Here is a 22,846-nt window from a genome sequence, read left to right on the forward strand (position 1 = left end):
TTACTTGGCGTTGGTCGCACTGCTGAGCATCTTACGGATGGCCTGGGCGATGGCGTCACGATCAAGCCCGTACAATTTGAGCAGCTCATGTGGTTTACCACTGCGAGGAATGTGGGACACAGCCAGGCGCTGCAGGTTGAAGCCAGTCTCGTTCACCATTGCTGTGGACACCGCCTCCCCAAGACCACCTGGGGAACAACAGTTTATCGCTTGATCAAGACAAAGAGGAACGGCCATTTCACTGATGGACATATGGGAAATCAGTTGCTCTCAAAGACTTAGCCTCACCATGCACATTAAAAGGCAGTAAAATGTAAAAAATTAATTCTCCCTGCCACTGAAAAAAAACTGGTAGAGATGTGGAAGGAGGGAGATCCCCAACATAAGACTGACTGTAGCTGTAAATTCTCTTTGTCCACTCTAGCCCATGCCATGACCCATCCCCTTTCTCTGAACAGGCACAGGGCACCGCTGTCTGTGCTATCTAGGTCACCGGCAGCCCCATGGGTATGTGCACAGCTAAGGAAATCTGACAGCACGCTGCTTCTCTGGCCCTCACACTTAGGAAATGTGCCACAGTACCAATACATTGCCTGTGACGAACACGCACAAGAGACATCCTCGCGTCAGCCAATGAGCAAATGCCACCGCATCACGTCTGTGTCGCTGGACCAATGGAAAAGTGCCACCACACCCCAAACGAGGATGTGGGCCAATGACGGGGGGCCTGGTCGCATAATGCAGAGGAGCCTCTTGCTGCTATGTTGATACTGGTCGTGCAGTAGGTCAAAGCTGAGCGAAGTAGGCAACTCTCATGCAAACCTACCTTCATAGTAGTGGTCCTCCACAGTGAGGATTCGTCCCCTGGTAGCACGTGTGTGATCGATGATGGTTTTAACATCCAGTGGTTTGATTGTGAAAGGGTCAATGACTCGAACAGTAATCCTCTCTGTGATATGCATTTTGGTTGAAGCACAATACAGATACAGACAAATACATTAGAAACTAAGTTAACAAAAATAGATTAATTCACTGCTTTAGGTCAGCCAGTGATTTCCTCATGTACAAAACTTTTAGAACCATTTTTTTCCTTGAAGACTGTATAAAAAGGGGATATTTCCACAGCAACATTTATCATATATACATATAAAATGTAACATGGAATGGATAATATAAATGTGTAGCTAAATGAAAGGAGGGAAATATGTATTGTTTAAACTAAACTATAGACAAATAACATCTGGCAAAATAAGTACAGAATTTGTTTTTCGGATACATTGTTTTCCAGATATAGGAAATAGATGTTCGTTTGTTTGCATGCGGTAACCAATTAGAATCCATTCTATGTTTGGGAAATTACCTGTCATCTACTAGATATAGCATAGATAATCTCAGTATTTATTTTTTTCACTTTTTATGGTTTAACCCAATGTCATCCCATACTGTACCTTTCTTTAGATGCTCAGCTGCAGCAAGGGCCTCATGCAGGGTGACTCCAGCTGCCACCACAGTCACCTGGTCCTCCTTGCTCTGGTACACCACCTAGCAAAATCAAAAGTATCCTCTATTTTCTTTTCCAGAATCGGTCAGGTCTCCTTCTGTCTCTTAGTCAAGTCTTACTTGTTCTGTCCTTTCCTGTGTTATTGTGGTACTCACCTGTCTTGTCCCTGTCGCTGCACACTTGTCTTTCCTATCTGCCCTCCTACCTCCGTCTATGATACTTCCTAATGTGATTCACCCAGCTTTTGGGTTTAACCATGATTCTTAACAGAATCTCATATTTTGGAGCAACTAGTCTATCTTCAAATGTTATCCTTATGGTCTAGTCTGTGAAATATGCAAAAAAGAACTGCTCACCTTCGCCTGTCCAACATGGAAGTCTTCGCTGCTGTTGTAGATGATGGTGCTGTCTTGGCGACCAGTACGGATGTAGCACACACCCTGAGTGAAGGGGAAATAGGGAACAGAGTGCATCACAAAACCGTAACCAAGGATTCTTTGGGGAAACCATTGCCCTGCAGGTCAATACCTTTGTGGTTACAGCCAGTTCCACCGCTTTCTCTGTAGACACGCCGTCACAGGGGTAGAAAATGGTTGAGGTGGGAATGGTCCTGAACATCGCCATGTCGTCAAGACCCATCACAGAGGGGCCTTCTTCCCCTGCAACATAAACATTTATATTACTAATTGTATATATTAATTACTGAGGAAATCCTCAAAAGATCATCTACGGGTTTTGGTGAGGTGACACATGCAGATGCACGGGCGTAAAGCTGCACTGCATGCAGTGTACCTGCTGACAGCTTCTGGGGCAGACACAAAGGGAGAAAACAGGGAGGATTGAGGTATAGCTGCAAGGTCAAGGTGGTAAATTGTGAGGAAAACACAGCATTAGAGGAAAAGGACAGAGGAAGGCATCAACCACGCACAAAACACAATGTTTTTACATATTAATTAAGACAGATTTCGCAGGGATACAGTGAAAGTGGATACAGTGAAAGTGGATACAGTGCAGTGGTTGTGTTCAGTATCAGGGGTGTTTTTTTTGTGAGGGTGTGAGAGAAGTGTGAGGAGGGTCCTTGTGCGCACGGTGTGTGAGTAGCCGTTCACTAACCGGTAGACAGACCGCAGTGGGAGCCACACAAGTTGATGTTGCTCTCTGAAATCGCTGCCATACGAAGCTGGTCATAGGTGCGAGCGAAAAAAGAAGCAAGAGTGCTGGCAAATACGATGTTCCTGTCACGGGCAGCACATCCCATCGCAACGCTGACCTGGGAAAGAGAATGATTGTCTGTTAGTACCTGTAGGAGCCACAAGGATGTATCCTGAAGTCACAGAAACTAGATTGGAAGGAGATCATCCAGAAGTTCAAATATCCGCAGTATGAAGAGTCTGTGAAAGCTTCTTTGAACCAAAAAGTACTTAAAGAAGAGAGTAAGTGAGCAGCGTTTCCCACAAATCTCTGAAGCTTATTTTACCATATGGGCAGACTCAGTAACATAGTTCCTCTTAGAAACAATTTCCTCTGGTCGCTGTGTCCAATAGTTTCCACAGCTCTACAACATTGTTTCTTTGTCAGAAATAAAATCTGATGTTGGATAAAGTCTTCAGAAAGAAATCTTTCTCTTTTTGATCCCGTGTTCATCATAAATAAAATGGTTGACGTTAAACATGTTCATTCAAATTCTAACATCTATTGAGGTTGCACCCTTCAACTTTTGACTTCTCTCATGCATTCTGCCAGATGGTCCCACCCACTGCACTGATTAATATTTTACTTCTGAATACACTTGTCATGACCGCTTATCATCAGACACATGCCTGACCTACATTGGTGCCGGCTGCTACTGGGGCTGTAATGGGGGGAAAGAAAAAAAAAAAAAAGAAAATCTGATTACCTCTCCTCAAATTATTATCAGATAAATTAATGATGGGACAACTGTTTTCTAACTGGGAGTGTCAGCAGCTGCCACACTGACCACCAGGACACACACGGCCTGTGTCTTTGCCCATCCTTATGTTACAGAGAGGCGAGCCATGTATAATTCATTAATATAGGCTCAGACATGCAGCTGGGACATATAAGGTTGTTCTCAAAGCCAGCATGAATCGAGCAGGAGCAATTTACTTCACTGGAAGACAAAGAGGCTTTTGTTACGTAGTATTTTTTTGTTTTTGAAAGATCAAAGAGAGCAGTAAACCAAACTTCTTGTAATAGAAAATATTAATAAATATTTGTGTTTGAAAATCGTTTTCTATTGCTGATTGTGAAAATTGATCAGGGATCATACCATGTTCTGCTGAGCGATGTAGCACTCAACAAAGCGGTTGGGGTGTTCATTCTTAAAGATCTCCGAGTAGGTAAGATTGTTGGTGTCGCTATCCAGAACCACAACACGCTCGTTGTAGCGGCCCAGTTTGGCCAGCGCCATCCCATATGCTTTTCGAGTGGAAATCTGGAAAGAGACACAATTCAATCGTCAACAAAAACGAGCCACTCGAATAAAACAAAAATACACGAAGTGTCCTTTTCGCAAACCTTTTCTCCAGACTTGTAATTGGGTGCATTTGGCATTCGGATGTTTCTCAGGCTGACAGGTGGGGAGTCCTCCACAGGGGAGGAGGGGTACAGGTGCTTGCTGCTGCTCATGATGCGGCTCTGCAGATCCTTCATAACCATCTCAGCCATGTCTTTAGGGAGAGGCTTGGCATGCCAGCCCAACTTATCCTCTGCAGCTAAAATAGCATGAACGTGACATGTTGGGACGGGTTTCACTTGGACTGGAAAACTGATGTTGGGTGCTTTTGCATGCATATTTTCGCAAAGTGAGAGGGAGGCGTTTGCAGTGAGGTGTGAAAAGTGCCGAACACACTACCTGGAATGCCTTTGCCCTTGATGGTTTTAGCGATGATGGCAGTGGGTTGATGGCGGGGCTGGCTCAGAGCCTTGCAAAGCTCTTCAACACTATGACCATCCACTATGATGGCATGCCAGCTGTGCACAAATGAAAAGAAACCTGATGTGACTGTCAGGAAAAGTAACCAGTAAAGCATTATATGTAATTAGCTTTGCAAGTTGTGTTTGTATGCGTCTTTACTTGAGGATGAATTTTTCAAAAGTGCAACGTTACCCGAAGGCTTCACAGCGTTTCTGATATTTTTCAACGTGATGCTGCAGGGGTGCAGAGTCACTTTGGCCAAGACGGTTGATATCCATAATGGCCACCAAGTTGTCAAGCTGGTAGTAGGATGCAAACGACATGGCTTCCCAGACAGAACCCTCTGACATCTCTCCATCCCCAAGCAGGCAGTACACACGGTAACTGAGGTGAAGCAGAAGAAATGATCATGATTTGAGTTGATGCTGTGACAAACATTATCTGGTTGATCTGATACTTTCTATTATTAAGTTGGGTTGAATTAGCTTTGAAATGTTATTAAAACTTTGTGGGACCAACTTTAGATTGGTTGAATTTCACATCTCATCCTCAAGCACATCCTCCAGGTTCTTTTTACAAAGTCAGTCTTTTGTTTAATGAAATAAAAATATATGTATTGTGTTTGTCTGAGACAATCAGTCAAAATGCCCCTTTTTTTGTGAAAAGTATTTTTTTTGCATTTTGTCACCACTGCACATTAAACTGGATGTATCAAATTAAATTAGTCTGAAAGCTATTGAGAATAACATACTTACAATTAATAAAATGCAAAAGGCAGAATACTGGAGATGGATTGTGAGATGAAATCTGCTTGCAGGGTAAAAATAACTGAGATATGACTGCTATGCTGGTGATTATTAGAGCAGAAGAATTGTAAGAGCAAGAGCACATAGCTGCAGTACACTCACGCTCACACACACACCAAATGTGGAAAATCCTCGTCAAATGCTACTTGAGGGAGGCATGATGCAAACTCAAGCCTTAAAATATGAATTAAATAAAGGTTTTAGCCCTAAAATATAGGGGTAAATACAGACAACTCAGTAATTTGGCAATTTTCAAAAAAACTCAATGAATTACAACAGTATTTTAAAGAAACAACTGAGAGCAATTTGGTGGAATACCAGGGTCTACCTGGACTTGTCGAAATATTTCCCGGTGTATGCCATCCCACAGGCCACACCAAGACCCTGGCCCAGTGATCCAGTGGCGACATCCACAAATTGTTGCCTCTGCAAAGCACACAGTTCATAAGAACAAGAAATTGTATGGGAACATGGCGGATGATGTTTGACTGCTTGTGCTCCGGGGGGTATTCTTGATGTGTGTGTCGTTAACAGTATGTGACTGCTCACCGGGGTGGAGTGGCCCTCCAGGGTAGAGTCAACGTGGCACAGGGTGAGCAGCTCGCTCTCCTTTAGATAACCGGTTTCAACCCACATGGAGTACAGCGCTGGAGCAGCATGGCCCTACATAGAATTCAATATGCAGTTAGGACTCCCCAACTCACAAAGCTCTGAGGTCCTTATAACCAGACGTGCTGACTGACTCTCACCTTGGAGAGGACGAAGCGGTCGTTGTTGAAGTTCCTCAGGTCTTCAGGGCGGTACTTCATAGTGTGGAAGAACAGCACAGACATGATTTCTGCCACACTGCAGCATGATGTTGGGTGACTGTGCAACAAGGGAGAGACTGCTGTTCACCATATGTCAAATACAAGTACGTACATATGCACAGAGGCAGGCACCGTCAATATAGACTCTCACAATGTGTCTCAACTGAAATGATTGTCAACAGGATTATTCTACAAAAATTGCATCTCGATGAGAAAAACTATATTTAATAAGAAATGCAAATACATCGTAACAAAAAGTCCCTTTGTAACACAGTCTATCATAATAAAATCTCAACCCATTTCAATCACACGGCCAGTATTCTTCAGTACTCCTAACATTACTGTGGACTTCACAGGACAAAGTATTTTGGCGCGCTGTTGTCCGTTGATGGTTATGTCCTCTAAAATTGACAATGATTTAAGTCCAGGAGCATGGTAAGAGTTTCTTCACAATAGGCTGGAAATCGTAGAGTTTTTAATAGATGAATTAAGCTACCGGTTTCTTTTGTTTTTTTAAGCATTTACTCTACTGATCTCCAAATTATGTATTTCTATCATAAAAAAGTGCAATGGTGTCACACTGGAGCACTAGAAGATAATGAAATATTACACATTAGTGTAAGAATAAAAAAAAAACACTATCTATTCAGATCGCTCCTGAATGAATATGTCGTGACTACATCACGCATGCAATAGTGAAAGCCACTGCGACACACAGCTCAACCACATACTAATCCATTGTGTCTGCCTAATAGTGCATGAGGACATATCATCAAGTCAAATGCAGTTTTTAGTCTTATTTGCAGAAGCCAAATATCCGCTTTTGTAACTACATAAATGCTATCACCAAATGTTCCAATATTCTTCAGCTCAAACATTTAATTCTAAAATATCACATTCATTTGCATTGCCTTAAAATACATTACTTTAATTATTTAAAGTCTGTGATGATTAAAATAATGTATAATTAAATTTGCTCATTATGCAACACTTAAAGGAATATTTTTTTGTGCAAATGTTTGTCTGTGTAATTGTCTGTAAATTCTCCATAAAGCAGAAATGGTTTTTGATCAAAGTTTGATTAGGATATTTAAGATATGTCATATAATTTGAAAAGGATTCAAACCATAGCTCAGGAAGATTTAGCGAACGATTATGTAGGTTTATCTTCTTCTGTGAATCCACCGAAGGAGGAGCACAAAGGCAGAACACATTGTTCCTTTGACCCTTCGCTTGCATTTGAATGAGTGTATCTCCACATACATGGCTTTGTAGGTGTGACCAATGATGTTCTTCCATGAATTCTAAGGAAATATCAACTTTGCAGTATGTTTAAACGTGCAATGCATTTGCATTCTTTCAGTAAAACCCATAAATGGGGAATCGGTGGACTCAGCTCACCCACTGCCCGCTGCAGTAGTTGCCTTGATGGAGTTGATTCGGAGGCGATTGGCGATGTTCCTCAACGCCTGCACTGTCTGCTGGTCAGGTTTGTGGTAATCCTCCATGAGGGCAAAATATCAGATTCAATTGCACCCAAAAGAAAAAGTGGACCAACTGTGAATGTGTGTTTGTGTAGGAGAGTGGTTTGCCAAAGAGCAGCACCTGTAAATGTGTGTGTGCGAAAGAGAGACAAAAGTAGAGAAAGACAGAATGGAGGAGAAGCTCTATATAACACACACACACGCACAGACACACACACACGGCGGGGGGATGCAATGACGTGGGGATGGGTGTTACTGCTAAAATGTCAGTGCACTCATCCTATTGGCTACTGTGTGGATGGGATGTTGGAGATTTGTCTCAGTTATAGATGGGAGTGTGTGCGCGTGCGTGCATGCGTGTGTGTATTGTGCATGTGTAAGGGGGAGGGTGGATGTTGTTCGAAGCAACTCACCCTGATTTAGAGTGGCTTGATTGTCTGAACTGATATTTGAAAAACGGTTGATTGTTGTTTGTTATGCAGTTAAACCTATAGGTTCCTATTCCTTACTGCCCATTAGATATTGAGGTGGACACGTTCCAGAATAAAATCATCATGAAATGATTAACAAAGAAGAAAAAAAGCATTATATATTTTTTTTTGGGGGGGGGAGGGTGTGTTCTGAAATTTTACAATCAACAACATGTTGAAATCCTTGCTTACCCCATATTGTCCAACACAAATACAGATGGTGAGGTTTTTGATTGTCCTTCTATTTCTGATACTGCTTTATCCAATGCTTACATGCAACTAAGAGGGGCAAATTCAGCTCAAATGTATGTTTTTCCACTGTGAGGAGGACTGAATAGCTGGGGTTAGAATTAATAAGGCCTACTGGACCTATGGCTTGTGAATATTTGTTATGTAAACGTAATAAACTGAAAGTGTTCAACTATACGACAATAAAACATTTTTTTATATTTTTTTATGTGTTTCCTCCATTTAAAAAAAAATATCTAAATGTAATCTGCAAGAAGTTACTTGAGAAAAGTTCAGAGGTGTACACCAGTGCCCTCCCACAGCCCTGAGCGCCTCCTCACTGCCACTGTTTTCTTTCCTGTCTAGTGTCCAACATCATGCTCAGTGAGATCAATGCCATACTGAGCACACTTTGTCTTTTCCTTTGAGCCCTTCTGCTGCATACCTCAAGGATCTCATATACAGTGAGTGCTGCACATGTCCTAGAGCTTCACAACCTGGAGGGTACAGCAGCAATAGTGTAGAGTAGAGGCAATTACAGTCGCTGAGCCATGACAGAGATGGTATGAAAACTATCTGAAAAGCACTTTTTAGGAAAACTTTGATTACTGGAAAATTGCATAATTAGTAACATTAAAAATGCATTGTTTTAAATAAATTGGAAATGCATAGTAATAAAAAAAATAAAAAAAAGGACAAACAAGGAACAAACCATATCAAATCGAATAATTGAGGGTCTTACTTTTACTTGCCATTGATATAAATGTAGACCAACATCGACGGATCTAATTTATCGCCAGGATTGTTCAGTTCGCTATAATTTAACATATTTCGAAGCACATGGTCAGATAACAGACTGAATTGCTGCCTTTACTTACAGTAATATCTGATGGAGTCATTATCTTGAGTTTTGCCGCCATCTAGAGGAGAACCCTTGACACTACATTTGACCTCTTTCCATTAGTCAGTCACTGTATAGCTATTGATAACACAGACAGCATCGCCACAGTGGCCTTATAAGATGAGTTTTGTAATTAACTAATTAAGCATTAGTTTTGAAGGAACGTGTGAAGGAACGCATGGTCTTATGCAGCACTGTACCAGGTGTATGCCGCCCTGGGATTGGTCTTGTTTCAGCCTGCAACTGATTGTATTGTATTGGCTGGAAGCTTCCATTGCACAGTGGAAAGGAGGATTGTAAAACTGTGCAATGTTATCTCAGTAGTGAAGGAGACATAATTTAATACTCCTATTTTAATGCTACTTCATATAGTTCATTGTACTTTATTATGATTACAACATGTGATGGTGAGTCATTTCACAGAAATGACAAATGACACAGACTACGTGTCACAATTCTGTGTTTGCGCCGCAAGAACACATGCAACGCTACATTACTCCATTTTGAACATCCTTCCTTCACAGGCTGGTTGTAATCCAAATATGAAACACAAGAGGACACTGTCTCTCCGTGAATGTTTCATGGTAAAATGGTATATTAGACAACCCAATAACTGAGGGAAAGCCTTTAACACCTGGAAGACAATGTAATGAACAAATGAGTTTTCAATTGACAGTGCATGGTATAACCAGGAGTGCTATACATGGAAATGAGTTAAACTTTGTTTTTGCATTGTAGAGGCAACAATAAGCAAATGTTGCTGTTGTTTTTTTAGAAGTAACAGAATAATAACAAATTATAGAGTCATCTGCATTTGAATAATTACAGTACATGATCAATGTACTTATCCATCCCCTCTCCTATCTTCTCATTCATTTTCTTTCAGAACTCTCCCAACTATGTGATGATCTTTGTGGATTCTGGCAATTTGCTATAGCTGGGAGGTCTTGTCTGAGCACCTCTGCATCCACAGCCATGCTGATGCCATCACTCCTGCCCCCCTAATGCTATTCTGGTTCCACCGACATTGTCCTTCTCCCAGTTTCGAGCAACTCCTCTGGGCTCCTGGGCCCTGTCAGAAGAGCTTCTCTTCACAGAGCCCCACAGGTGCCAGCCAATGGTGGCCTGGGAAGAAAATGCCACGTGATGAGGCCCAGCCAATGCCTTACACCCACAACTGCACACTTCCTGGAGGGAAAGTACATTCAGAGAGCATGAATGTTTCTATTTTTAATCTCTCTGGCAGAAAAAGAGGAGCAAAGCCACCACTTTTGAAACAATGCCTTAATATAACACACAATGTGTATGTGGCGTCGCAAGCACAATGCAGAGCTCAGGTAAACAAAAATGTAGTGGACTTTGTTCTGAGCCTTGAATGATTAATGGGACCTTCGCGGCGTGCCAATATACAGTTACTGTACATGCAGACTTGTGTATGTGAACATGTACTCAGGCGTGATGACATGTGTGTACTTGCTCAGGAATATTCACACACACACACGCACACACACACACACACACACACACACACACACACACACACACACACCAAGTCTTGGTGCACGTTGCCTTAATGCCAGCTGCTCCTTCAGGCTTGAGCCTTTTCCACTCTGCTCTTATCACTCCATTTCCTTAAATTGCTCTGCAGTCACCATGATGACACAGTGCTTGCCCTTCCATCAGAGAGCTGTCTATCACTCAGAGGCCACACCCACTGACAGTGCATGACAAAAGCATTGGACCTGACTGAATTGTCAGCAAAGCACTTGTAGCAGTGTTGGGCTGATCATCTTGAGAGTGGGGGTCTGACTTGAGTTGAGGGGGATGCACTGGAGGAAAAAAAAAAAAGGAATGTAAAGAATGTCCACATGTGGCCATTGCAAAGAGGTGAAATCTTTTGTTACGTGAGAATTAAATCTGCTATATTAAGATCTGACATAAAAGGGCTCGGATGGAGATCTTTCGATAAGCAGAGGAAATGAAGGGAGTGAAAAATGAAAGACAACAAAGAAAAGAAGAGAGGAAGATTCAGCAACAAGAGGAGAGTGTGTGAGCAGGGGTTAAGGCTGAGCGTGTGTTGTGGGCTCAGCAGTGAAGTTGACGATGCTCTGGGAGAACAGCTGTGCTGCAGGGCTTTCAGGCTCCATCACTACTGCTCTCCTTCAAGCAGCTACACCAACATACTCTCTCTCTCTCTCTCTCTCTCTCTCTCTCTCTCTCTCTCACTCACTCACACACACACACATACACACACAATGCTCATAGACATGCAAAAGCACCGATTGTTGCATGATTGCACATGATGTGCTGCAGTAATGACCAGGTTTTATGTGCATGTTCATCTCTAGACATTACACGGAAAGTCATATGTATTCATTTTATAGATAGATTCAAATGTTTTCTGCGTCGCCTTGCCATTATGTGAGAGTATAAATATAAAAAATAGATTTCTGAAGTATATTCGGCGAGGACACGGACCAACAAAATCAGTTACTGAGCCCGAGACTGAAAAGAAAATAGCAGTATTGCAGCTTATGAGCCTGAGTGAAGCGCTCATGTAGATTTATTGCAATCTGATTGAAAAAGAGCTGCAGAAAGTCAGGAAGGGAGGGTGTGAGTGGGTGATGCAGAGGGTGAAACTGAGGGATAAAGCACATGGGGCAAAAACTAAGTACATTCATAGAGCAATGAAAACAATCCAACAGCTGTTCACTGTGAACTGTAGTAAAAAAAACAACAACAAAAAACACATCTTTATTGAGTCAACATATTCTAATCCCTTTAGTGGTTGGCCAACACATAACATCTACACTGGACCTGCACCAAAGCTGTGATAAGAACCAAAGACCTACTGAGCACCATTTCACTCACAGTTACATTATAAACCATTTGCCATAAGATTTTATTTTTAAAGGAAAATATTAGTGAGACTTATTTATCACAAATGTATGAATGTTTTTATATTCACTTTTGAAATCAGAATAACCCCACAATGAGACGTACGGAGCAGGGGGGCCAGATCAGAGCAGAGGGTGGCTGCAGACTGCTGCGCTGAACCAAATGGGAACTCTGGTCCCTGGAGGATCCCTGCATCCTCTGTGTGTGTGTTTTTTCACTGCATTTTCAGTCATTTTGAACTAAATTACGCTGTTCTCCAGGGGACCACTGGCCGGGTCTGAAGGAGCAGGCAGATGCAGAGTTTGAACACAGTCACACTAAAATGCACAAACAACGCAGACATATACACGTCAGCTGTTCCAGGTGGATGAGCACTCAAACATAAAATGGTTATTTCCACCACCTTCACCACCATACACCAGGGCTTGTCAGTGCAGCAAGACCAGGTCAACAACAAGAGGAGAAATAACTTTGAAAATAAAATTTGCAAGAACATTTAGACACAGATTAAATAAAAAAAAAAATCTTAGTCATCTACCAAAACTTTTCAAATCATAGAATTAAGCTAAATGTTTTGACAGTACAAACATGAAGCTCATGCCAGTTTGATTAAAGTGAACTGTGACTAAAGGAAAGGACCTTGGAAATCTGCAATGATGAAAAATGGCCCCATTTCCTCCAGTCACTTTTGCTTGAACTATTTCCACATGACTGGAACATGAAACTTATCTGTCTGTGAGTAACATACTTATATAGCACTTTTTATAACATTTATAAACAACAACAACAACAACAGCAACAGCAACCATATGGCAGAAGGTCCCGGCCTCTCCAACCAATCTACAGGTCTGTTTGGAGAGTATCCGCTGTGTCTCCAGTGTCTTGGCTCAGCAACCCTGACACACACACATACCTGGCACCACAGCCAAATGCTGAAGTGCAGCAGTCAATGCCATGCTCCTATAAGCCCAGACTACCTTCCAGCAACCAACATCTTTTGTCCGGAAAGGTGAGAAACGGCCGACCAACCGATAATGTCTTGACTCATTTCCACTGAACGCAGCCGGAGATTGGGAAATGCGGGTCGGCATATACCAGAGGCACACCTTCCCACTGTTGACATGTTTTCATTGAGGAGCTGACAGTCCCGTGGGAGGAAGCCACCGATGAGGCATTTGAAAGGAAAAGCTTGTGATATGCAAACTTGCTGCTGAGGCTAAGGACAGGGGCTGGAAGGTCTACGTGCATCCAGTGGAAGTGGGCTACAGGGGCTTTGTAGCTAGTGCCACCACAAGGCTACTAAAGGAGGTTGGAATCAGAGGACAAGCACCGTCAAAGAGCTTACAGCTGAAAGAAGCAGTCGCTGGCTGTGGCTAAAGCGGAAGGAGACGTCACGGGCTGCCAAATGACCTCACGGAGCCTCCGGTGCGACACACACTCAGGCTTGATCGGCCTGCAAATGGGCCAGCCTCACCTGAGGGTTTATTGTGTTAAAAGGCTGAAACACCCGATGAAGCCAGGGTGCACAACCGATGATGTGTCGTATTGGAGGCACCAGGCGGCCACCCCCTAATCCAATCCCATCCAGAAAGACAACATTGGACTGATCATCAAAGGAATTCTAACAACTCGTCCTATAGTTGAAGATACTGAACAAATTAAAAAAGTAATCTTAAAATATACAATTTACATTCCTGAGTCTTCAGAGGATGTCACACTGACTTACTTACATTAAATCCCCAGGGACAAAGTCTATCTATAACTATCACAACCACTTACCTAAAACAGGTCCACACTGTGAGATTTGATGATTTACACCAGGGGGACTTACTTTTTTCCCAAAAAGCAGATTTCATATAAAAAACCTGAACAAACAAGAAAAAAAAACCACTTACACACACACACGCACGCACGCACGCACGCACGCACGCACACACACACACACACACACACACACACACACCTTCATCCATAAGTGAATAATTCAAGACGATTGTAGAAGATACCATTATCCCAGGCAAGCTGATACCTTGTTGCCTCTCTACCTCTCAACAGCATCAACTGCTGATCAGCCCGTCAGAGAGGAAGATAGTTATTTTGTGTTCTTGATTGTCAACTCTGTGAAGCTGACATTTTAGTCAGCTGCTTCACTCTTTCCAGGTACGTTTTTCACAACACAACGATGATGAATCCAACTGTGGCTGAGTAATACTGAACTGTTTGAGCAAGTAACAGCAAAGACTTCATCTGTGACTGTGTTTATACTGCGCTGTACATAGTTTTAAGAACAGGAATCTATACGGAAGCTATTTGGAATACTTACATTTTTATATTAGAATGTGAATACATTACTGTTTTCTCCAAACTGTTCAAAGAATTACCAATGTATAAGACATGTGAAAATTAAATGCAGTCTCGAGTTTGTAAAGGGGTCTTTCATGGGTCAAAGCTATCACTTGGTCATTACTTTTTTATAAGGGTGGGATTAATGTGTAGAGGTACGCATGGCAGATGTACAGCTGCTTCGCAATACTGCTGCTTTTGCCACAAAGATATTTTACCCTAAAAATCCATTTTGACATTACTTGAACAAGAGCTTATGTCTTATATAAAAGTAATACTATAAAGTGAATGGCAGCATTTCAGATGAAAGGTCAATGAGACGTTGTGGTAGTTTGTTCTTTAGCAAACTGGAAGATACTAAAGGAACAGGGCCAAACATACAAAAGAAAAAGTAAGCCATAGCACTTTGCAAAAGTGTGAATTGTGTAGAATCGAAACTGTTATTTTATCTTCATAAATGTGGAGCATTTCAGAATTTGCTTCCTTTAAGGGAGCCGTTTTAACTGAAGCAAGATCTTTGTGACACCTGGATCAGCTGAAGTGGTGTTAACTTACTGTCTCATTACGAAGACACGCGAGCTGTCAAGGGAAAGGAGAAGGATTCAACAACTTTGGCAGGAGAGCTACGATTAACAGCAAAACATGAATCATGGACACAGCAGCAAAATTACATTTCGACCCCCCATATACACATTACACAACTGTGTACAAAAGGAAGGTAATTAATCTTTATGGGTACTACATGTGTGAACAACATGCAGTGGAGAGAGAAAGAGAGAGAGAGAGAGAGAGAGAGAGAGAGAGAGAGAGTAACTACACTTAAATTAGATACATAATTAAATATTACATAAATTAAATACATACAAGTAGGAGGGCTTGGCTGTAAAGTGACAATTTATAGATTAGATTTATAAAATTAGATTAGATATTGTGGTATTTTGTAGCGTTTAATGGCCACACGATTGCTGCTGTGCAGTGTAGTGCATTTTGGTGGGATCTGTGATGAGCCTGTTAGTGGAGGTGATCCTGCTGTTGATCAGTCACTACAAGAAAGGTTGAAAGACAGGACTCAGGATGGACGTCAGCATGGACACAGGGGATTAGCGCTCTTGCTTTACAGTGAGAAGAATATGGGTTCGAATACAAGCAGGGCTTGTCTGTGTGGAGTTTGCATGTTCTCCCCATGAGTGAGTGGGTTTCTTTTAGGTAATTTAGGTGTCTGGTGACCCTAAATTACCCTGAGGGGATGATGTGAGTATGTGTGGTTGTCTGTTTCTCTGTGTTTGTCCTATGATGGACTGGTAATCTATCCAGGGTTTATCCTGCCCTAACCAGTTAGCTTGAATTGGCGTACTGTGGAACCCTGCACAGGACAAAGTATAGAAAATGGATGGATAAATCTTGGAAAAAGCCAATAAACTAATGTTGATGCATAGCTACGGGATTATGATGATAGTTGAACGTTTAAAAGCAATAACCTGCTGAACATTTTGAACACCATGACAAAAAAAACCCAGTTACATGTGGAATCTTTCCCAGATAGTTTCAATATTCTTTGTATACATGTCCATTAACTTATGTATGGATATTTAAACTAACAAAGCCACGTTTTTGCAGTCAACATATCGCTAAATACTATTGTCTGTGCCTCACGTCCCACCACTGTGATGTGGGGTACAAAGTAAGAGCTCAGAGAGGAAAACTGGACCTTTGCGTGGTCAATGGGCGCTGGATGTGATATTGCATTTGAAAGGTGTCACTTGTTATTAAAGGAGCGCGAGCAGGTGAAGCTGGGCACTGTGTGATGTGTGTAGCAGCAGCAGCAGCAGCAGGAGGAGGAGAGTGAGGGCCAGAAGGAGGAGAGAGCTCGCTCTCTCTCATGTGCACTCGTTTCACTGTTGACTGGCGCCGTGACGATAAGCAGGCAGCGGACGAGGATGCTCTGTTGTCTGGTGCGCACTCTCCTCCTGTCTCCAGCTCCACACGATCACCATGGAGGAGCTCCACTAACGCACAGCCTCTTACGTGTCTCTCCTCCACGGAGCTGCAGTTTTAACAGGACCTGCGTGTTCTCTCTCTCTCTCTCGCTCTCTCTCTCTCTCTCTCTCCCTTCTTCTTCCTCTCCTCGCCCCGCCAAGCTCCGGATCCGTGGAATCGAGCGGAGAACGACCGCGGCTGAATTGCAAAGTCTCCAGGAAATAAGGTACATGCACGGTGCGCTTTCTGCAACACAAAACTGAAGTTAGCCTTTTAGCATAGCTGCCCCCCCCCCCCCATTCTCTTCTCTTTCTCTCTCTCTCTCTCTCTCTCTCTCTCTCTATCCATCATCCCCGCATGCAGACGATCAATAGTGATACATTTTCTGCATTATTGTCAGAGGACATCAGCTTTTTAATGGCCACTTTGTCGACGCCGTCATGTCCGGAGGGTTAGAGAGGAGGGACAATGCTGCTGATGGCTCGAACCTTCCCCACTGACCGAGGCTCCGGTCATGTGCACCGGGCACCGTGCACCGCGGAGCCCGAGTGTGGGAGCCGGTCGAGGTTTGTTGTAATAACAGCTGTTGGGGCTGAGCGGCGGTGCGATGCTCAGTTTTCACTACGAGCGCCCGGAGTCAGCCTGTCATTCCACATCGGGCTTTTTTTTTTTTTTTCCTTCTTCTTCTTCTTCTTCTTTTTTTTTTTTTTCCTCTTTCTTAATCTTTTTGGATGTGGAGGGGGGGGGGGGGGGGGGGGGGGTTGAGCATGTCTTACCTTGGTGGTGTCCAAGGAGAAACACGAGGACGCTTGATGATGGTTAATTTGTCACGAATCGCTCATGGAAATGTCAGTTTTCATTTTCATCAGTGGCTGCACGGTCGATGATGTCGATGCAGTATTGAAATTAATATTCCAAAAAAAAAAAAAAAAGAGGGGGGGGGTCTTTTAATGCGCATTGTTCACTCACAGAGCTTGCACTAGCTACATTAAGGCAGAAGCCTTGAACAAAAGAGAAGCAGAGCTGGCAGTCTGCAATCACCCAAAACATTCTCGAGCCCCTGCATGACAATAACACCTTGGCAACGTTTTCTGTGCAATCAGAAAGATGAATTCGTCTTGGGAACGTGACAGCAATGTGACCTTTTCTGTTTCTTCCTCTGCGGGGCCTGCTCGCAGTTCAAGGACTTACACAACTGATGTGACCAAGTGAGGGCTGAGAATGGGAGCTCTGAATCCACATGCTAAATTTTGCTGTATTTTGACTCATCCTGCATCTTGCCTGCATTTATACTGGGCCTCAGTCAACTTTAACTATAACTAGACTTTGATGGGATCGTCTCAGACGACCCAGTCAACCATATTTGTTGTTTTCAATGTTCAGCAGCATGCTGGCATTTCAGCTTTCCTCTGTCTCCTGTATAGACGAATGGGTTTTCTTATATAATGTATTATCACCATTCGCCATTCTCAGGGTAAATTCTTTCATGTTATGTTTGAGACCTTTATTCTTTACTATTCCTAAACGTAAACAAACAGGTTATCTTTTGACTTTAGGTATTCATTAAAAAGGCATTGTGTGGTGTATTTGTACACCTTAATACCCCCCTTTCTTTTTATTACCCCACAAAACCTCTGTTAAGTTAAGCGATATGAGCACCCCGTGTATTGAATAGCTCTTAAGGGAACAGTCATAAGCATGCTTGGATTTGGTCAAACATGCACGAGCTAGAATTTCCATGTCATTGCAACATTAAAGTAAGACTATCAGCTTTCTGTGATTATTAATGCTTAGAAGAAATTGTAAGACAATAGAGAGAAAAGTACGAGTATGGAGAATCACATCAGTAATAATGATGTAAATATAGCATATTCACATCATTATACTGGAAGACTAATAGGGATGAAAGATCAAGGACTAATAAAAAGAGCTTCATTAGATTTGGAGGTGACTCTCAGTATAGCTGGAACATTATAACCAGGTGATCTTTGAGATCTCATGAGTAGGTCCAACATATTTGACGATGCAGGTCCATTTAGGATTTAATAGACTTTAAAATAGACAAATGTGTACTGGGGTCATTTTAAAGGGCAAGTTTAATGTGACCAGCTCTCACTTAAAAGCAACATCAATTTTCTTTCTTTTTTTTTTTTTTTTAATTGTTGGCCAAAATGTAAAAAAAAACACTAACGGCATCTCTTGTCACCGTTTCGTTTCAGAGGCAAATAATGCCAGCAGCGTCAGAGTCGCTCACCCTGGTGACGTGCCAGCTCATCGGTCAGACTACTCTGTCCTCCTCTAGTCTCCCTGTCTACCCTGGCAGATCCATGCTGCTGGATGCTCCTCACAGAGCCACGCCCGCACCATGAGCGCCAACGGGCCTGCCCCAGACCCAGCCCCCACAGCACCCGCCGCTCCCGAAGCCCCTCCAGCCGCAACCCCGGCCCCTGCTCCGGCCCCAGCGCCAGCCCCCGCTGCAGCGCCCGCTCCCCCCGCCCCGCCTGCCCCAGCAACCACTACCATCCCGGTAGGTGCGTTGGCACAGAAGAAGCGGCAGCAGTATGCCAAAAGTAAGAAACAGGGCAGTAATGCCAACAGCAGGCCACCCAGGGCTCTGTTCTGCCTCAACCTCAACAACCCCATACGCAGGGCCTGCATCAGCCTGGTGGAGTGGAAGTATCCTTCACTGTGGTTTGTGCTTCGCACATGTCTGAGAGCGGACGTTATTGAATCAGGCCTTGATCCTTGAGCGTATTTGATTGATGAGATTGGTCAGAGGTTTTTATGGCATCTGAAGCAAAAACAATTCACCTTACGCCATCTGATTCAGAGCAACTTTCTATCCTTGGAAAGTAAATATCCCAGAGTTTCATATGATTGGTGGATGTTCAAGGTCTTCACCCTCAATGTGATTTCAACCGTTTTAACCATCATTTCAACCTTTTAATGATTTTAGTTAAGAAAAACCAAAACAAAACAACAACAACAAATTGGTGCTTTGTTTGCAGAAATTGAAACACATTTCTCAGTTGTGAAAATATTCATCATTAATTGCAGCTCTTCTTGTTCACAGCTTTATTGGTGCATGTGGTTTGCACAAATATTAGTGATTGTCCCATGTGTTGATGATGATGGTGATGATGATGATGCAAGCTTCAAAAGTGGCTGTAGCAGTGGTCTAAGTGAATCCACTGATATATTATTGCTGTGGAGAGTTTGAAGCATAAACAGATACTCTCTTCGCAAAATCCATCTGATCTCATGAAAGGGCGTTGCTCAACCCGCAAATAAATTTTCTCCATAAACTAGATTTATTGCCAGTACTTTATGGGTCATGCAGATTCCGTTACATCAGAGGTTGCAAATCACGCTGGTTACAAGCAGCCGCTAAGAAAAGCTGCACGTTTCTCAATCTACCACAAGAACACATTCTCAGCTTTAGCTTCTGTTTTAAGTTTTACTATTGCAACAACAAAATCATCAGCAGGGTAAAACTAAGCTGTCTCACGGCGGTCTAATCCCAGCACACGTTCCCTATTAGTGGCTGGACAATCCAACGCTTGGTGAATTCTGCTTCGCGATGACAGGAAGAGAAGGCTTCTCTGCTCTCTGTATTGCCACCGCGACCCCACACAGACTAAAGCGGGAAAGAAAATGGAGAGCAGTTTTAAATGGCTGTTCAGTGCTAAGTTTCATTTACACCTGTGGAAATCTGCAAAACTTGTAACTGTGCTTTTTCTTAACCAACGTGCAAATAGGTCAGCTATTATGGTTCTGTAAAGCAGAATTCAGAAAAAAAACCAGAAGACACTGTTTTAACTACTTTGCAGTGAAAACGAGAACAAAATCAACAAAACCGTACATATGAGTAATGTTATGCATGTTAAAAAAAACATGCATAACATAAGTAATAATAATAAGTAATAATTCAGGCTCAATACTTTAAATACTTTATTAGTTACACCTTTATAAATATTCGACAAGTCATTATATCATAGCGGGTGACTTGACATGCATTTGTCATCTGTAGTTTATTATTCATGACAGCTGAGTTGTGTACTTTTCTTCCAGGTTTTCCTTAACTTCTTCCTTCAGGCCATTTGATATCTTTATATTAATTGCTATTTTTGCCAACTGTATGGCCTTAGCTGTCTACATCCCTTTTCCTGCAGATGATTCCAACTCTACAAACCACGACCTGGTGAGTGCAATGTTTTCTTTATATTTGGTATTAACTTGGCGGCTGTTTTTATCAGTCAAGTTTCAGTCATTTACCGCCTTCTACCGTCTGGCTTCTTCAATTCAGGGGTGTTATCGTTTCTAAGGAATAATGAAGAAAACATTTTTTTGTTTGCCCTGTTTGTGATGAGAAACACAAGATTATCTCATCCAGTGGCTGCTGTCATCTTCTTTGCTTAGCCTTCATTCACTTCTATTATTGTGAGTTCCAAAAATGGATTACAAAGAGTTTGAATAATTCTCCTTCACTTGATAAAGTCTGATAGCGAAGAAGATGCAGTGAGCGATGTTGCATTAATAACCCGGTGTTGCACACAGCCTCACGTCGCCAGTAATAATGCAGAGCTGAAATGTATTCTGCACCTACAAAGAGAAACACTTCAGCACTCGTCCTCATGGTGCTTTATCATGTCATAGTTTTCTGTGCAGAGGTTTTTTTTTTTTATTCAGCTTTCTATTTTTAGAATATTCTCGTCATTGCACCACTCCGTGCACCTTGTGCATTTATGTCTTTGTGATGAATTATGGGTGATGTAGTGTTGTAAGCATTGTTCCACAGCTGAGGATAAGTGCACTCAACAGAAGCCAGACAGACTCGCAGAGCGTGGCGCTTGCGTGAACAGAATACAGCTGTTTGTGTGCGGTGATTCCTGAGCAGAGTATACATCGTGTCTGCAGACATTTGGATGCTTTCGGAGCTTCATTTCAGAGCAGGACCATGTTAGAGAAAGGTTAGCAGTCTGCTCTAAATGGCTTGTCGGGAGCGCTTCTCTGTCTGCGACGCTGCAAGACCCACTGTGAAAGATAAGCTGCGGCTTTGGTTAAACTGGGCTCGGTCTACTTCCATGAAGTAAGGTGCACTGCTTGTCAGTTTGACCTCCTGGAGCGGTGACCTCAGGGTGTTTATTTACACAGTGCAGATGCAAGAGAGAAAACTGGGCCATCCAAGACGTTATGGAGTCTGGTACAGTTTTATCCAGAGCATGTTGTCGGGTTGAGCAAAGAACAAAGTTTTGAAAGCTCTTTTAATTGTGACAACTAAAAAAAAAAAAAAAAAAGCTTAAAACATTCAGAATACAACTAGTAGGTTTTTTAATGGGACGATTATTAGCTTGTGCAGCGGCACAAAGCTTTTACTGCTACGTCACACTGTTTGTCCTGTATGTGTCATACATTTGATTTAAGCTGTTTCACTGAAAGCAAAAGAGACAATTACAAAATGGCCATGGTTGTTTCTTTCACACTGTTAAGAGAAGTTACCTGACTCTTCACCTTAACTGTTTAAACAAGACTGAATTTCAGGATGGAAAAGTCATACGGATGAATCCATGTTTTGATTCAAGAACATATTTGTGTAGAAAATGATTTATCCAGGAGGACTATGTTAAGCTGCATTCAAAGTGAAGTCAAACTCAACGTTATTGTTGGTTCTACAATATAATTTGTGTTCATGGTTTGCAGAGGGTTAAAACTGTGATACTATCAGATGCATAATACAACAATCAACATTAAAAACATGAATTGCAAAAATGTATATTTAACATGAAAACCGATGAATGTTAATTGTTTAATGTCTTGTAAAAAAAAAAGAAGAAGAGTGAAATAGGAGTTTTAAGAATTTAATGGAGCAGTTATAATTCAAACAAATTGATATAAAAGGTACAAAACAGATTCCAGACTGTCTGATCATTTCACTCGTAGCAGAGTTGTGCTGCAGGATGTATGTTAATCTTCTCAGTGACAGACGCCACCCACGATGCAAGTTAAACTTTTTTAATGATCTCTCAACAGCAATTCTTTTTATTTGTTCCCGTCAACATATTCAAAGTCAAATCTTAGATTCATACCTATATTTAGAGCATCACCCTTTTCAAGTGTCTCCATGTGAGGGTGCTTCGCAGAAAGAAAGTGCTTTAATATTCCCGTAAATAATGATTGAACGCTAAATGGCTTCGGCTTTCGTCTACATGATGTATCTTCCTTTATAATGCAACAAAAGACAAGCAATTATGAACACAGATTGGTACTTTTTTAAGATGTCTTCATCATATCTGTTGTTTGCACCTGCTGTAGCACTGCTGTATAACATTTTTCAGATTATTCTAACAGGCTAAACATGAGGGCCCGATATGATGCACGTATGCACACAGTAAAAGATATTGGAATACAAACGATGCAAGTCATTCATGAAGAAGGTGATTTAGTAGAGGAGAGAACAGTGGAGTTGATAAGAAACTATTTATCAAATATGA

General features: G+C 42.1%; 2 protein-coding genes across 2 annotated transcripts in view; one reads left to right on the forward strand and one right to left on the reverse strand.

The window, feature by feature from the left end:
• Positions 1–7,562, reverse strand: LOC308129582 (transketolase-like; the record flags this gene model as incomplete). Its single annotated transcript, XM_080495557.1, has 14 exons — positions 1–188; positions 827–949; positions 1,449–1,542; positions 1,858–1,941; positions 2,030–2,160; positions 2,615–2,771; positions 3,792–3,956; positions 4,040–4,236; positions 4,377–4,495; positions 4,632–4,823; positions 5,574–5,671; positions 5,795–5,908; positions 5,995–6,112; positions 7,456–7,562. The coding sequence occupies 14 exons, from the start codon at positions 7,560–7,562 to the stop codon at positions 1–3; spliced, it is 1,887 nt and encodes a 628-aa protein (XP_080351683.1).
• Positions 7,563–18,720: 11,158 nt separating this feature from the next.
• Positions 18,721–22,846, forward strand: part of cacna1da (calcium channel, voltage-dependent, L type, alpha 1D subunit, a) — a gene marked incomplete at both ends in the record, with an annotated part of 53,288 nt that continues 49,162 nt past the window's right edge. Inside the window, 2 exons of the mRNA XM_080495886.1 lie at positions 18,721–19,031; positions 20,451–20,556. Coding sequence (XP_080352012.1) covers positions 18,721–19,031; positions 20,451–20,556 — 417 coding nt within the window. The remainder of the gene's footprint in view (positions 19,032–20,450; positions 20,557–22,846) is intronic.

Source organism: Blennius ocellaris, assembly GCF_963422515.1.
Source record: "Blennius ocellaris genome assembly, chromosome: 4".
In the NCBI taxonomy this organism is placed as follows: Eukaryota; Metazoa; Chordata; class Actinopteri; order Blenniiformes; family Blenniidae; genus Blennius; species Blennius ocellaris.